The sequence below is a fragment of the Nicotiana tomentosiformis genome, chromosome 8 (assembly GCF_000390325.3).
Source record: "Nicotiana tomentosiformis chromosome 8, ASM39032v3, whole genome shotgun sequence".
NCBI classification, from domain to species: domain Eukaryota; kingdom Viridiplantae; phylum Streptophyta; class Magnoliopsida; order Solanales; family Solanaceae; genus Nicotiana; species Nicotiana tomentosiformis.
The window spans coordinates 27,046,833-27,063,955 of NC_090819.1; the positions used below are offsets into that span (position 1 = coordinate 27,046,833).

Below are 17,123 nucleotides of genomic sequence, written 5' to 3' on the forward strand. Positions count from 1 at the left end.
TTTAACTTAACTAAATTGATCATCTTTGTATTCTGTTAATGTTATTACATTAATTTTTAGCATTAAAATGATTGTTGTATTTTTATTATGTTAATTACTTTATAATGATCATTTCATCTTGTAAGTAATTTGTTACTAAATTTAGTTAGTTGTTCTTTCACCTAAAAGTTTTGACTAAAGATTTACGTGCAATATATATATATATATATATATATATATATATATATAGTAATTAGTATATTTATATTTAGTAAAAGAAATCATGTGACGCTGCTAGGTACAAAGTGTATCCACTTGCGGTCAATTGCCTTCGGAATTTGTTTTGTTATATCGAAAATATATATCCTAATATTTGATTGCATTAATTCTTTTGACACCTCAGACAACCTTTCCATAAACTATTTCCTTCTTTTGCTCCTAGAAAGTTTTACTCCAGTTTAAGCCTCCAATGGAAGGCCTAATACCTAAACATATCCAAGAATAAGAACTTTTTGCATCTGATCTGCAGGATCAATCATAAGACCTCGTATCAGTTTCTCTCTCTGTCTCTCTCTTTCCCCTCTCTCAACAATAATAAATAGGGGGAAGGAAAAATAAAAAACCCAACGTAAACAGTTGTGTGTGTATCAATGGCTTCAACTGATCAAGATTTACCAGAAGGAACAGTAAAGAATGTGCTAGACCAAGATACCTTGAAGTGGGTATTTGTAGGTGGAAAAGGTGGTGTTGGGAAAACAACATGCAGTTCCATATTGGGTATTTTACTTTCACAGGTCAGATCCTCAGTTCTCATCATATCCACTGACCCTGCTCACAATCTCAGTGATGCTTTTCAACAGCGGTTTACAAAGGCTCCTACCCTTGTTAATGGTTTCACCAATTTGTATGCCATGGTAATTAATTTTCTTACTTTGCCCCATGTTAATCTTGTTGTTTGGTCCCTCGGTTATCTGGTCAATTGTAATTTTAATCCTTTTGATATTTGACTAAGCATGTTTAACCTTCAATTAGTTGAAAAATATGTTTTTGGTCCTTATATAGGAAGTATATTATATTTGGACTACATTTTGAACTATATTACCGTCAAATATGGAGTAACATCACAAACTTAACATAGTCAAATGATGTAATGGTAATTAATTCGTTAAATTTGTGAAGATTCATAAGCAGATGGATTAGAAGTGCACATTTCAATTAATTGAAGGTTAAATGTGCTAGTCATATATCACAACAACAATAACAACCCAGTATAATCCCACTAGTGGGGTCTGGGAGGGTAGTGTGTACGCAGACCTTACCCCTACCCAGGGGTAGAGAGGCTGTTTCCGATAGACCCTCGGCTCCCTCCCTCCAAGAACTCCCCACCTTGCTCTTGGGGTGACTCGAACTCACAACCACTTGGTTGGAAGTGGAGAGTGCTAACCACTAGAGCAACCCACTCTTGTCAAGCTAGTCATATATCACAAGGACCAAAATTATAATTTGTCAATATGTGAGGGAATAAAGTGAAAATTTCCCTTCTTTTTCTTTTTGGGGAGAAAGAAAGAGAGGTGAAGAGATTGTTTATGTGGGAATGAATTTTAGTTAACTCTTATGTGTATATCACTGTACTCAAGGAGTAGGTAACTGTAAGTTGAGAGAATTCTTAGTTTTAACGAACCCCTAATCTGTCCAGGAAAATAAATTGTTGAGTATAGGAATGAAAAGGCAAAAATAGAGCTTAATGATTGTTGAATATTCATACTTTTGAACAAACTAGTTAGCGAAAGAGGTGTAGTTACTGTAATGTGTAGGTCTTGATGCACTATACTCATTGGCTGATGTCTAACCTACTATGGTTATCAAATTTGTAGCATTCTGAATTTAAGGCCAATTTTTTTCCGGATATGCTGTAAGGCATCAGGATTTTATGACTGAAATTCTGTTCTTTAGGAAGTTGATCCAACCGTGGAGAATGAAGACACAATTGGTTCAGATGGAATGGACGATTTTCTGTCTGATTTGGCGAATGCAATTCCTGGAATTGATGAAGCTATGAGTTTCGCTGAGATGCTCAAGTAAGTGATTATTCCTTTGTGACAGCTAAATCCCATATATGGCTTCCGCTCCGAAAAGAATAGCATGGTTTATGAACTTCCTATATCAAGTGTTAAAGATCTTGCTTTCATTAATCATTGTTTGATTTCTAAGCAAGAAGAATTAGCATTGGATTATATGCGGATAAATGAGATAGGATTTGTCTATTGTATGATATGCCATGAAAAATGGTTCTTTGGATGGTATCAGAATAAACGCGGAATGAAAGAAGTTAGCTAATTTTCCATATTAATTGCAGTTATGGCATTAGATTTTAGGTTCAGCAGGAACTTAGTAACTAAACTTGAATGGTTCCTTGGACTTCTATAGTTATTTGGCAAAAAAGCAACTTGAAAAAGGAAGACAGCAGTTATTTCAATTGGTAGTTGCTCATAAGTTGTTACAATTTTGAAAGATCAGGTTCTATTTTCTTGGTAGTTATTACAGCATCTACTGACTTTAGAAATTCAGGAATTCGGCTAGATTATTGTATCATTTAATAAACTCAATCATATAAGGCTGAACTTTTTAATTCTAAATTTAAAGGCGTGAACTAGAATGTGGACTATTCTTACATATTGGTTCTCCCTTTCTTATCTGGATTACAGAGAAATAACTGGTGGTGGTAAAAAGATGTCTGTTTCAGGTACTGTTTAAGTTTTTAATGCACTTTTCAGAATGAGGAAATGAGGGATCTAATGTTTCTAATTAGGGCATTAGTTATCACCTTCAATATCATGAGGTGCAAATTGTGGCTACGGATCTAATGTTTCTTTGTTTGTTCTTTTTTGGGTAAGTCAAATGATTTTGTTAATAGTACGAAAAGATGGAGTTAACTTGTGAGCATATCAAACTTCCCAAAAATCTAACCAACTATTTATGCTTGTCGATATTTCCATTTTAATCCAAAAAATAAAAGACAGTAAGAGAACTTTTAACCTGTGATATAGTACTTTTGATCAGTTCGAAGACTCTCCCTTTCGTCTCTCTCCACAATACCCCAAAAAAGTACAAAATGGATTTGTCATCAGTCACTTCCTTTTCCAGAGTCCAATTATCTTAATTTTTTAGTTATAAGCATTTTTGCAACAGAACTAGGTAATACTTACACCACTTCAATAGATTTGATGGAATTCTCCACCATTTTATACTGAATACTGCATAATCTCCGCAACTCCGAAGCAAAATCAATGCAATACTAGGTGGTTTACATCTTCTCCACATAATTTTCATAAGCAACACCATTTAAAAACGATACAACCTTTCCTTAGATTGTATGCAATTAGAATGGTTTTCCTCTCATTACCATATAGAAAAATAAATACTAACAATTTGGCTAAACAAAAGGAACCTTTTTGTGAACATTAACTGTGTTTGTGTTTGTACAGATGCACATATACAGTACATCTAGATAAGTAAGGATTCTTGTATAGACATTACGTGCAGTTTAGAGGTTTCCTTTACAAGCTTTGAGAGCGAAACAATTGATTTTCGTGCAGAATTGAGGAAAAGGAAGGGCGAGGAAGGTAAGCAATTTTAGAAGGAATGCTGATTCCATATCAGAAAAGTAATTTCCTTTACAAGCTTTGAGAGCGTAACAATAGATTTGTCGTGCAGAATTAAGGAAAAGGCAGAGTGAGGAAGGTAAGCAATGATAGAAGGAATGCTGATTCCATATCAGAAAGGTAAGGAAGATTTGGACCTAGTCACGTTGTTTCAACTGTGAACTATGATAGAAAACTAGGGTAAATGAAAGAAGGGGGAAGGGAAATATGCATTTTAATTTATACCAATACGCTTCTAAAATTTATGATGTGGAACACTAGTGGTCTAAATGATCCCTAAATGAGGGGGTTGTTGAAGGAGCAAGAAAACAATGAAGGTCGCCTGATGTTTGCTTGCAGATGGTTCCAGTCCAGAAAAGATGAAAGGAATTACAGAACAAGTGACTCGTATTGTATGCAAAATTTTTAGAGGGGCTGCAGATGGTATATTGATTTTTATGGGAATGGGATAAAAAGGTAATCTTCCTTCTTGAGGAGATACTGACTTCACAAGCTTTATCTTGTTGTGTCAAAGTGATTGGAGAAGTTTAGAATCGGCTTTATCCGCGTAGACATGGAATGAAGAACAGTATACAAGTTCTATAGGAGATAAATTGTGAAGTAGGCAGCAAGGGCGGCAACTATGGCAATTTAATGCATGATTGCAGGGGATTGCTATGCTACCAGATTTCTCGAAGAAAGAAGTGGTTGACAAAGTGGGGAACATGTAACCAACGACTTTTTCGAGTTCATGCAAAACTGTTGCTATCATTGATTTGGCACTCTGAGGTGCAACATTACTTGGAGAAAAGAATAACAACATTACGCATTGGTAAAATTAACATCTAGTGATTGGCAAGAGATATCTTTCCATCCAGTAGGGCTGTCAAAACTTTTACCGTACACTGTCGTCTTTCACTAAATAATGGCTGAATAGATAGGTATTATTGCCCTTTGGTTTTAAAAAAAATTTAATTTCAAAAAGTTGGTTTCAAGGACTTGATGACTTGTGGGATGGCTATGCTGTCAATAGGGACCGAGCTTTAAATTGTCTTTTAAGCTAAAACTGTTGAAGAAGGATCCAAGATTTGAAATTGGAAGGTGTATGACGGGGTGGACACTTAAAATTGCTAATCTCATGCGTGAATTGAATTCCTTGAAAGGAAAGGACAACTTAGATAATCGTTTTGAAGATGAGGAACTTAAGTTCAGATGAATTGTCATTGCTTAGGAAAAGAAATCTCACATTAAATGGCTGAAAGAGGGAGATAATAACACCAATTTCCGCCAAATGGACAATTATCACATAAAGGATAATTTAATTGAAATTTAGAAATTAATGAAACAATTTTGGGAACATGACGATAAGAGTCATGAAGATATGACATAAATACAAGTGAGCTTTATATGAGGAAAATGAATATTGGGTACCACCCTTAGATGGCACCTGTCTTTCATAAATTCATATATTAATTTAATTGACAAGGGAATGCTGAAACGACAATTCGAGGTTGAGGAGGTGGAACAAGTTTCGAATTGTGCGCCAACTAGCCCTTGGGGTTTTCTCAGTTATAAAAAATAAGTATTTTTGTTGTTAAATGAAAAAAATCAGCCTTTGACTTTTGCAGACTTAAGGCAGGGTTATGTGTTCATATTCTTTATGTGAAGTAACTCTATTCACAAACTACCAGCACCAAGAAAGTTCTTTATCTCTACAAAAAATTATAGGACTTAAACTCCTTTCTCGATGCAGAGAATCAGTGAAGTCAATGAAACTTTCAGAACCATGTACGTTTTTCATGTTATACCAAAAGGTCAATGATCTTAAGAAGCTATATAACTAGCTATAAAGTGCCTCTGATCTTCATTTTATTTGTAGTTCCTGGCCTTTCAAACAGTCCATAATATGCTCATGAGAGTTGTAATCCAGAGGGCTTTAAGATGTCTTGTTAACTTCAGCCGTTGCCAGCTGATTATAGCTTCTTTCAAGGTACTTGACATGACCCACTGAACTCGAAAAAGATTAAACAACGTACGTATGGGGCTTCTACGCATTGTTAACACAAAGAACATCTTTTACCCATGATGAAACCCCTGTTCTGCAGATTGTATTGGGGAAGACATGCCGCACGTACTAGCCATCCAAAGCAAGACACTTTTAAGCTAAGTTGCTCAGACTCGGGTGCGGGTACCCGATACGGGTACGGATCCGAGAGTTGGGTTCGGCAAAATCTAAATTTTAAGATTCGGGGGTGCGGATCCAGGTATGGATACGAGTGCTGGGATTCGGCTAAGAACATTCAAAATTATAAAAAAAAAAAAAAGAGCTATAAAGATATTCTAAATTTGGGGATATTATGTGAAAAACATACATGTATACTGTAGCAGCGAATATAAGACAAAAGGACTATAATATTGAAGCTATGCCATTGCCAATGTCTTAAATCTGTTTTATATTTTATTTTGAGAAATCAAAATCTCAATTTTCCCCCCAAATCTGTCCACGGTCTCCGGTCTAAGTATCCGAAGTTGGTTGACCGAATCCGAAACGTATCCCGCACCCGCACCTGTCCCAGAATCGCGTCGAGACAGGTTCGGCATAAAAATTGAAGAGTCCGCGCAACTTAGCTTTTAAGGGAGCATTAGATTTCGAGAACCTATTACAGAGCTGCTGCCTGTCATCCTTATCTGCATTTGTTAGCAGGTTGTAAGAGGATTAAACAGTAAAGTTGCATTCTTTATCTAACCAGCGGATCAGGTTCAGAATATAGCTCCTTTACCCTTCTAAATCATTTGCAGTGACTTTTACTGTTACTACTTCCTTTTCTCTACTCCTTGTAACCAAAAAGTATATTATCATTTACAGAAATTTCTGAAAAATTGGGTTAATCTATACACTTCCTAAACTTGGAGATTTCTTCTAAATCTGATCCATATATGTCACCTCTGCAGTCTGCAATTACAAAGCGGTATAAATCTGGATATATTACCTTTACCTTTTTAAGAAAAAAAATCTGGAAATATTATCTTCTGAGGGGCGTTCTCTATCCACTATCCTGCAAAATTTTCTTTAAAATCTGGAAATATTATCTTCAGAGTGGTGTTCTCTATCCACTATCCTGCAAAATTTTCTGTTTTGGCCATCTCCAGCCTTCGGTTCAGTGTTCACCATATTCTGAAAACTGCAGATAATTGTCAATGAAGAGCAATCCAATGTGACCCTGTGACTGGATTAGTGCACCAGTAATCTGCAATACTACAATTCATCTGGATAACCACCTTGCACAATCTTGATCATTGTTGAACCTCCAGTACTCAAATGATAAACTCTTGTGTTGCAGCCTCAAGTTCTTGACACTCAGTCCCCTTTTTCTTCTGATGCTGGTACTCTTGACTATTTCAACCAAGTATATTTTTCTTTTTCTGCTTTCCCATGCCATAAGAAGTCTCATCTAAGTCGGTGTAGTTTGTACTTGCTGTGGTGGGGAATAATGACATGAAATATAAAGTTGGTAAATTGATAATATTCGTGATTTAGTTCCTTATCAGACAAATTATGATTTAATTGGAAATTGTTAGTAAAAGCGGACATGTTGGTTGTTTTGTCATGATATGACAATCAAATGTTAAGGAGAAACGGTCAGAGAGTAAATGGCCAGGTTCACAAGAGAAAAGTTCACCATATCTAACTGCAGTAGTAAACAGGCTATTGAATCTTTCAGATGAGGATGGGTAACTGATAAAAGAAATGCGACTTGCGGATAATTCTTCTGTTGCAACTCCCTTGGGTTTGAGTTATGCAACCCTACACATAAGTTTCTTACCTAAGGGATCTGGGACTGATATTGAACATGCTATATTTTTGTTGAATTTTTTCTTTTTATTGGGCATATTCTCTATCTGCTCTCAATTATGAACCATTATCTTCCGCATCCATCATGTTAAGATACCCTCGCCATCGTCTACATCACTGATCAGTGGTCATCAACATCCTGACAGCCTCATTGTCTTTATCATTTCTCAATATTCTTTTTTCCTGTTTTAATCCCGACTTCTTGCCCATAATTCAGCATCCGAACTTGCCACTAGATTCCCACAAGTAAAGTCGATAACTATTCTATTTGGATCTGGCATCGGATGTTTCCTTTCTTGTTCCAGATCAGACAGGATACATTTATGACACCCAAATTAAATTCAAAATATGAGGGAGGAGAAAGTTTTAGTAGCATGTTTTACCTAAGTTACTAAATTGGGTGCTTCAAATTTCTTGGTTACTGTATTTCTCTGTCTTGTTTTCTTAACAGTATTTGGAATGGTTTAACGATACTGAACTAGTGTTCGGAGTCTGCGCTGGAAAATCTTGGGGATTAAACTCTCTTTCACTTGCTTATGAGGCGGATAAAGATATTAAGGTCCTAGGAGATTAAGGTCTTGGGGGGTAATTTATAGTATTTATTGAAAGAGCTCTGTAGTTGCACTAGGTCCGAATTTGGATTCAAAAGTGATTTTCTTTTTCGGTAATTCCAAATTTTTTGTCACTATAGACTTATTAAAAAAATTATTTTATCACCATAGATGCTTTTAACATGCCCTATTCCCAACCTTATCAAAAAAAAAAAAAACCCTATTCCCAACATTCATTTACTTATGGTACATTCATAGTACTTAGATGCTACTATTTGGTAGATCATCCAAGGCCACGAAATGTGCTGGGCTAATATTTCTGGTGTGTTTTCTTTATCAGTTAGACTTAAGTTCATTTGCATTTGATTCTTTCTAGATTGGTGCAAACAATGGACTATTCTGTCATAGTGTTTGATACAGCTCCAACTGGACATACTCTCCGGTTATTACAATTCCCATCGACACTAGAGAAGGGGCTTGACAAAGTGCTGAGTTTGAGGAATAAATTTGGCGGCGTAATAAGTCAGGTAAATCCCTTCCCCTTGCCTGAAAAAACTTATTTTCCTATTTTCTTCCCTTTGAGCCTCTAATATGATGATTTTGGGGGGTGGGGGGGGGGGGTTGCTACTTTTGCTAGATAAGGATCATTTGGAAATGTTCCCAAAAAGATCGTTCATCTTCATCTGCCAGATAGAATTTACTAAAAGATCATGTGTCTATTGCAGATGAGTCGAATCTTTGGTGTTGACACTGAATTTGGTGAGGATGCTATCCTAGGCAAGCTTGAAGGCATGAAAGATATAATTGAACAAGTGAACAGACAGTTCAAGGATCCAGTAAGATTTTACCTTGAAATGGTCGTCCTTATAATGAAGAAGTTGTTTTTATGTTGTGATTGCTGGATCATAGTGTAAATAATTAGTGAAGTACAGGGAATCTTCTTTTTGGACCTTGGAAAACTGGCGAAAAGTTTGAATAAGCAGCATCAACAAAATCAGGAAGCTGTGGTAGATTTAACAGTAGCCGCACTACTTAGATGTCATAGGCTCATAGCGAAAGTAGTGACACTTGTCGATGAGACTTTAGCAGTTAGCACTAGAATTCTGTATGACTGAGCATTTGTATCGTTTCTTTTGCATTTTTTCTACTCCTGCCCACAGCCCCCCCCCCCCCCCCCCCCCAAAACCCCCAAAAAAATTGAAAGAAGAAAAACCACCAAAATGTAGCTTTCTTCTCAATGTGTTGTTTTGACGAAGGGGGTTGGCAGTGGCAGAAGAGGTACTATTTAGCTTGAACAAGAACTAGAAATTTTACAACTTTCGCATGAATGTCTCTGTAGTTGCGTGACCATAACTATAAGGGGGTACAATATTAACTGAAAACTGAAGTAATGGGATTAAGGACTAGTCGTGAATTTCCTCCATCTGCTGCTGCTGGCATCTGCTGTTAAGAAGATTCCTTTGCTATTCCTGAATAGCACATTAGAAGTATTCACCATAGCTTTAGAAGTCGCATAATTGCAGGAAGCCAGATATGTAACTGATGTGCTGTCTAGTTCCCATTCTTTTCCTCTTTGCAAACACTTGCATTGTGGCAGAAACTTAGTTTGAACAGTTCGTTAGTGGTTCTAGCAACTATTTATCTGAACAGTTTCTTTACGACACAAATATTTTCTCCTTGCCTTTTAGTTTTAATTGTGGAGGTGGAGTAGTCTGTTGCTGTTACCTGGTAATCCATTTGTTGGCTTCTGCAAAACTATTACTTGTCCTGGGAAAGGCAGGGGAAAATTCCTTACAGATAATCTTACTGAATGGCTGAATAAATTTCCTTCTTTTTTTTTGTTTACTTGCACCTTTTGGAGTACTTTCAAGCCATCATTATCATTAATAGTACTTGTTTTAACAGGACTTGACGACATTCGTTTGTGTTTGCATTCCTGAATTCCTCTCTCTATATGAGACTGAAAGACTTGTTCAGGAACTCACTAAATTCGAGATTGATACACATAACATTATAATTAATCAAGTGCTTTTCGATGAAGAAGGTACCAGTCTCATATTTTTTCTGTAGAATAGTTGATTCTTTCACTTTTTACCTGATGGCTGTTCTTCTAGGAGGGAAAATTTGATTCTTGGAACTTGTGATTGTTTTTAGTTGTTGAATCGAAGCTGCTAAAGGCTAGGATGCGGATGCAACAAAAGTACTTGGACCAATTCTACATGTTATATGACGACTTCAATATTACCAAGTTGCCTTTGCTACCACAAGAGGTTTGAAGATGCTGTTGTAGATATCCTGGATATCCACCCCACCCTCACCTCCACAAAAAAGAACAAAGAAACGAGTTCTGCCTTCTTTGGAAGAAGAAATTGATCATATATCTTCTAAACTATACAATAAACAAAGATTTTCCAGTCTGATTACTGATGTTTCTCACTTTTTGATAGGTTTGTGGTGTTGAAGCTCTGAAAGCATTTTCACATCGCTTTCTGACACCGTATCAACCTTCTCTCATACGAGGTTCAGTGGAAGAGCTGGAAATGAGAATAGCCACATTGAAAGAACAATTGAAAGATTCTGAAGAAGAATTAGAAAAACTTAGAGCAGGCCAACAACAAGGTATAATGTAGAAAGCACTTACTGGATGGAGGCCATTTTGTTGCCTTCAATTTTTTTCATCTTACTTTTTCTTAGGAAACAACATCATCTGAAAAGTCTTTTTTGTTTGGAGAGATCCATTTTGTAGAATATTTTTTCATTCTTTTAAAGTGAAGTTATTTTGTACCTTCAATAGCACAATAAATCCGGTTATAATATTTTATGAAGTAAACTTGGTGCCTTTTCAAGTGGACTTTGATGTATTTGTGGATAACTAAGATGCATTTCCGAATTTCTCCGATCAATAACTTCTAAATCCTTTTACATTGGAAAAAGATGTTTATGTTTATTTTGATACCAAAGTCAATGTTATCAAGGAGTAATATGTTTTACTTACTTTTGGATTTGAACTAGTTACTCCCATCGGCTATCGTCGAATAAAAGCTGTACTCTAACCAACAACAATAACAAACTCCGTAACTTCCACAAGTGGGGTACGGGAGGATAAAATGTAGCAGCCCTCTAACCACTGAATTAAATAAGTTATTAATCATCCCAAGGAGAAGATACTTGACGGAGCAACAAAAAGCAAAGTTATTTTCCTGGTAAGTGACGTAGCAAAAGAATTTTAGAGCCCGTTTGGACATAAGAAATTTTTTTCTTTTTTCCAAAAAAAAAATTATTTTTTTTCGAAATCAGCGTTTGTTCATAAAATTTTCAATTTTCACTTGAATATGCATTTTGAAATTTTCGAAAATTTGAAAAACTCAAAAAAACTGTTTTTCAAAATTTTCATTCAAATCACTCACAAAAATTCAAAAACAACCTGTAAACAATAAATTGCGTCGAGAAAATAAAATCAAGACCGAAAGATATTGCAACAATCGTAGTATTTTATTTCAAATAATTGAGTGTTAAAATCTCTATGAATCCTGTAATACTTCTTTTCAATAGTAAATAAAAGAGCCTCCGAGCTTAATCTTGAATTTTATTTTATTTTAATCCAAGTGCTTGAAGCTTGATCTTGATCTGGACGTATTTTTAATCCAAGGGCTTGCAGCTTGTTCTTGAATCTTCGTCTTGATCTTTTAATCCTTAGAACACTTGAATGCTTGTAGCTTTTAGACAAATCCGCAGCGTTTGATCCACGAGCTCCCTCTTGCTTCTTGTTATAACTTCTGGTGTCTTTATGAGTCATGAAAACCCCTATTTATAGTTGTGGGAGGGAAGAGTTGTGATGAGAACAAACTCTTTCCGACCAATCAGATTGAAGAGTGACAAGGCCGTATTTGATTGGTCAGAACATATCACTTGTACATGTGGCACATTTTCATTGGCCTTTCAATTTGACTTGGCATCCCTTGCTATTTTGATACGTGGCATGATCCTATTGGCTCTTTCGTTTGACTTGGCATGCCACGTCATTTGACACGTGGCACCAAACTGGCCTCTAGGAGGATAACATTTTGGGCTTAATGAAGTGAACTCATCACTTTAGCCCAATGGATTACGACTTATTTATTTAATCCATTTATATTGGACTTATACAATTAATTCAATTATATTAGCCCATATATTTATTTGGACCAATATATCTTGAATTCAAAATATAGTCCAAATTATTTTATGGATTTAATTTTAATAAATTTAAATGCCTAGAAATACCCCTACTTTAAATCTTATTGGGGTATGAAATCACTTACCCCGTGACGAGTTTTGAAGTATAACGTACATAAAACACACATATCCTTTATGTGCGTATATAATACACTGGGAATATACATTTGTCCAACAGTAATTATTAGGCTAGGATAAGTTGAATTCACGTGGTTTCATTCCTGTGTCCACGTCATTCAATTTGCAATTCATTTACATTGCTTTAGACTCAAACTGTCAAACATAGCTATATTAGGAACTTTTTCCATGATTTACTATGGAATCTCAGTTTTGAAACTTATTCTGCCGGTGACGACGTAATCCATGTATATTCCATTCCTATTTGAAGATGGACACCGAGTCCGTGTTGAACTCAGTTTGTTCCAGCCGCCTTAGTTGATAATCCCACATTGGGACTTTATTCTCAATTGCTGACTCGAGAAATCTATATAAAGGGTGCCTATTCTCCAACTTGTGAGCATCAGTTCGCAGTATTTGCAGGCCACTTGAGTTTATTTTTGTAGACTTCTCCCTTTTTTTTTCACTATGTTGCCTCCCTTTTTTTTTTTTAGTAGTAACTTCGTCAAACTACGAAGTATTTTAAAAGTTCGAGACGAAAACCTTTAAAAGTTCGCGATAAATACCTTTAAAATTTACGGGGAAGACTCATAAAAGCTCGTGGTCAAGACCTTTAAAAGTTCGTGGCGAAGACCTTTAAAAGTTCGCGGCGAAGACATCTAAAAGTTCGCAGTAAATACCTTTAAAAGTTCGTGATGAAGACCTTTAAAATTTGTGGCGAATACCCATAAAAGTCCGCGATGAAGAACTTTAAAAGTTCGCGATGAATACCTTTAAAATTTGTGGCAAAGACCCATAAAAGTTCGTGCAAAGATCCTTAAAAGCTCGTGGTCAAGCTCTTTAAAAGTTCACAGTGAAGACCTTTAAAAGCTCTCGCTGAAGACTCTTAAAAGCATGCGACAAAGACGTTTAAAATTTCGTGGCAAAACCCCTTAAAAGCTCGTAGTAGAAATCCTTAAAAGTCGGCGGTGGGGACCCTTAAAAGTAGCACCTTTAAAAGTTCGAAACATACGTCTTTTAAAAGTTCGGAATGAAAACCTTAAAAATCCGAATGGCTTTAAAGTTCGAGACGAATACCTTTAAAAGTTCGTAACGAAAACCTTTAAAAATTCGAATACCTTTAAAAGTTCGAGACGAACACCTTTAAAAGTTCGCAACGAAAACCTTTAGAAAAGGTCCGACATAGACATCCTTTCTTTTTTTGTGTGAGGCAAATTTTTTTTTTCACTCATCCATGCTCTCTTTCAAGATTGCGATTGTTACTCTTCCCCTTTTTTTTAGGGCAGTGAGCGGATATGAAGACTAACAAACTTGAAAGTTATGCGAACATGAAGACAGAGCGAATCCCCAGACTTTGATGCAAATATTGTCATCATTTCAATGAAGACACCATTTTACCATAGCAGCTTGCCCCCTTTAAATCAAATGGGATCCAAGGCTTAACAGAAGAATGGTATCTCAACTCGATTTTCAAGTGTTGATTGAATGGATTACATTCCATCGTACTTCATTCGAACGATGATTGGGGCACTATGTATCTTTTGAACTCATGTGAGAACTTAGAATGAAATTCTAAGCTGCTTACGTACCTCGATGAAGAGGATCAAGTCATACCGTAGTTCAGAATGGGTGATTTTTTTAAAAATTTTAATTTTTTAATTTTTTTTTTAATTTTTTATGTCCTAACTTTTGCCTAAGCCGCCTCTTTCGAGATTTTCAACCTAGCAGACTCTTGTTTTTGTATATGTCCTAACTTTTGCCTAGGCCGCCTCTTCGAGGTTTTCAACCTAGCAGACCTTTTTTTTTTGATGGGCCGTACACAGTTTAGACTCATGCAGGCCAAGAATGTAGGAACATGCAGTTTAGGATCATGCGTCAAGGAGAGTTATAACTTCAAGGATAATACTTCTTCAAAAACTTATCTTTGATAGGGTAGATTCTCATGCCATCTGCATCAACCAGCTTGTAAGCCCCACTTGAATAAGCTTATTGCACGACATATGACCCATCCCATTTTGAAGTGAACTTCCCTACATGTTTATGGGAAGTAATAATGGGTCTTTTTATGGCAAGGACTTGATCTCCTACTTGAAAGGATCTTGGGCGAACTCTTTTATTGAAGGCGCGAGACAATCGAGTTTGATAACATTCAAGACTCTGTTGAGCTTCCAACCTCTTCTCATCAAGAGCCTCCAACTCTGCTAATCGAAGTCAAGCATTTTCTTCATCAGTGCCAAGGTTAAGTTCTTTTAAGACATCAGCTGTTGTGATATAATTGCTGCTTGCCCTTCTTATGGAGATGGGCAATGGTGACGGTTGCTTGTATCCCAAACCTTCACGCGGTTGTCTCGTGTAGCTTCTGATGGTAGCTTCCCTAACTTTGACACTTCATTAGGATTGTATCCAGCTTTGCAAATAGCCTGTAAGCGTTAGGATCAAAATCTTCATCTGTTCGCTTTATAGGGAGTGCCACATTCTGCAAATAATTTTGGGCCACAAACCCTGCAAGCGGGATTGAGGACGACTTTATTGCCTCAATTTGTTTGACCGGAAGAGTTAACCCCTTTAGCATGTTAGTTTGGAGATTAGATGATTCACCTTCATCTTTCTTCTTTTTAGGGACGTATTGGAGCGAATGAGTTACTTTCTTGCTATGAGACATAATGTTCCCTTTATGAGACTTATTTTGGTTGGGGTGTACCTTCTCAGCAACAACTTTGGTTTTGTCAGCAATCACCTCAACTCTCTTAGTCGTGGACTCATCATCCTTGTCATTCATGACATCATCAGCTTTTAGCTCCTTCACAATGCGGTTCTTCAAGTAGAACTTTGCATCGACGAAGTGTGACTCAGCCTCGGTGAATGGCTCGTCATCGACAATTATCTTCTTCTCGACTTCACCTTCGTAGTATTTCAAACATTGATGGTAGGTAGATGGAGCCACTTTATTCTCATGTATCCAAGGCCTTCCAAGCAATACGTTGTATGAAGTCTTTGCATCGATCACATGCAACCATGTACTTGATTGCATATCTTCAATGATGATTTCCATCCTGATCGCGCCTATGTCTCTTTTCCGCCCTTGGTTGAATCCTTGGATCATCACACGCCTTTCTGAGAGTTCGTTCCTGGGAATACCAAGTTCTTTCACAGTGCGAATTGGCAAAATGTTCACTGAGGATCCTCCATCAACCAAAATTCGATTTACCCTTTCATCACGCATATAGCAAACCGGGTACAATGGGCGGTTATGAAGAGTGTCACCTAGCAGAATATCGTCATTTGTGAACGTGACTTTTTCCTCAAAAGCATTAACTTCTTGAGGAGTGGACTCGATGAGCTTTTCCGAAGATGGTGCCAACGGTAGGTCATCACTCTTTTCTTTACCTTCGTCAGCATGGCAACAAGAGGCATCGATAACCCCGTGGGAAATCTTCATGCGGAACCAACTTGGTAAAAACTCCTCCAAGGTCACTGGATTTAGTGGTTTTTGAGAGTGGTTCACCTCCACTTTTGCTTTCTTTAAGTGCTTAACCGGATTCCATCTTCTTGGTCTTTTTACCATCATTTTCCTTGTTGGTTTTTCTACTGATTCTTTTCGTGGGCTTCTTCTGTGGTGCCTACGACGAGTCACCAATATCCAACCTTCATCATTATCAGGTTGATTGACTTCAGCTTTGTCGTTCTCCGGTAATTCTTCATCTTTACTTTCTTTAAAACCATATAATTTATCCAGACGGAATGAGCCAAAGGTGATAGATACTTGGTTTGTGCTTGCTTTCTCATCTTCAAGCACGATCTTCTTTTCGCGAGCCAAGTCCATAACTTTGTCCTTGAAGAAAAAGCACTTCTCCAGAGGGTGGCTTACAAGTCGATAGTATTTGCAGTAATTTGGGTCATTTGTTTTCCTAGCTTCATTTGGTCGCTTCATCTCCGGAAGCTCAATGAGATTTAACTCGAGGTGTTCTTCAAAAATAGCTGGCACATCAGAATCCAGAAATGGGTACTCTTTCTCTTGCATTCCTTTTAAAGTCAACTTTCTACTTGGCTTATCTTGAAAAGACGTGGATTTCATACTCTGCTTCTTGCTCACCTTCGTCGTTAACTTTGCAAGTGATGTGTTGACATTCATATCTTCTTTGCTTTCAGGCTTGGGTACGAAATTGCCCCACTTCCTGACTTCTTGCTTGTCGTTCCCCTTGCGAGGTTCATAGATGGGCAGCCTTTCATTTCCAGCAGGGGCCATGCTCAATTCCATATCATGGGCACGAGTTGCAAGTTCTTCAAATGTTCTAGGATTGATACCTTGAAAGATGTAGCTCAATCCCCAATGCATGCCTTGGATGCACATCTCTATGCCTGAAGCTTCACTAAGCCTGTCTTTGCAGTTGAGGTTTGCATTTCTCCAATGATTGATAAAGTCGATAACTGGTTTACCCTTTCGTTGACGAGTATTTGTAAGTTCTATCATACTCATAGTACATCTCGTGCTATAAAAGCGATTGAGGAATTCTTGCTCTAGTTGATCCCAGCTATCAATAGATCCCGCCTCGAGGTCTGTATACCAATCAAAAGCATTTCCTTTTAGCGAGCGGACAAACTGTTTGATAAGGTAATCTTCATAAGTCCCAGCGTTGTTGCATGTCTCAACGAAGTTCTCCACGTGTTGCTTTGGATTGCCTTTACCATCAAACTGTTGAAACTTTGGAGGTTGATAGCCAGCAGGCATCTTCAACATATCGATCCTTGCAGTGTACGACTTTGCGT

At 37.0% G+C, this 17,123-nt stretch overlaps 2 protein-coding genes across 2 annotated transcripts; one reads left to right on the top strand and one right to left on the bottom strand.

The window, feature by feature from the left end:
• Nucleotides 1–390: 390 nt before the first annotated feature.
• Nucleotides 391–10,875, top strand: LOC104117917 (ATPase GET3A-like). Its single transcript, XM_009629052.4, has 7 exons — nt 391–893; nt 1,933–2,057; nt 8,401–8,551; nt 8,750–8,860; nt 9,930–10,068; nt 10,179–10,294; nt 10,472–10,875. Exons 1-7 carry the CDS (start codon nt 630–632, stop codon nt 10,652–10,654), a joined length of 1,089 nt encoding a protein of 362 aa, XP_009627347.1. The 5' UTR covers nt 391–629; the 3' UTR covers nt 10,655–10,875.
• Nucleotides 10,876–14,730: 3,855 nt separating this feature from the next.
• On the bottom strand, nt 14,731–17,085 carry LOC138897229 (uncharacterized). Its single transcript, XM_070183192.1, has one exon. The coding sequence runs from the start codon at nt 17,083–17,085 to the stop codon at nt 14,731–14,733; it is 2,355 nt and encodes a 784-aa protein (XP_070039293.1).
• Nucleotides 17,086–17,123: the final 38 nt, after the last annotated feature.

Excerpts from the sequence above, each read along its gene's own strand:
- LOC104117917 (XM_009629052.4), top strand. The coding sequence starts at position 630 with ATGGCTTCAACTGATCAAGATTTACCAGAAGGAACAGTAAAGAATGTG. Across the intron at positions 8,861-9,929 it reads ACAGACAGTTCAAGGATCCA|GACTTGACGACATTCGTTTG; the intron begins GTAAGATTTTAC and ends TTGTTTTAACAG. Across the intron at positions 10,069-10,178 it reads AGTGCTTTTCGATGAAGAAG|TTGTTGAATCGAAGCTGCTA; the intron begins GTACCAGTCTCA and ends GATTGTTTTTAG.
- LOC138897229 (XM_070183192.1), bottom strand. The coding sequence starts at position 17,085 with ATGCCTGCTGGCTATCAACCTCCAAAGTTTCAACAGTTTGATGGTAAA.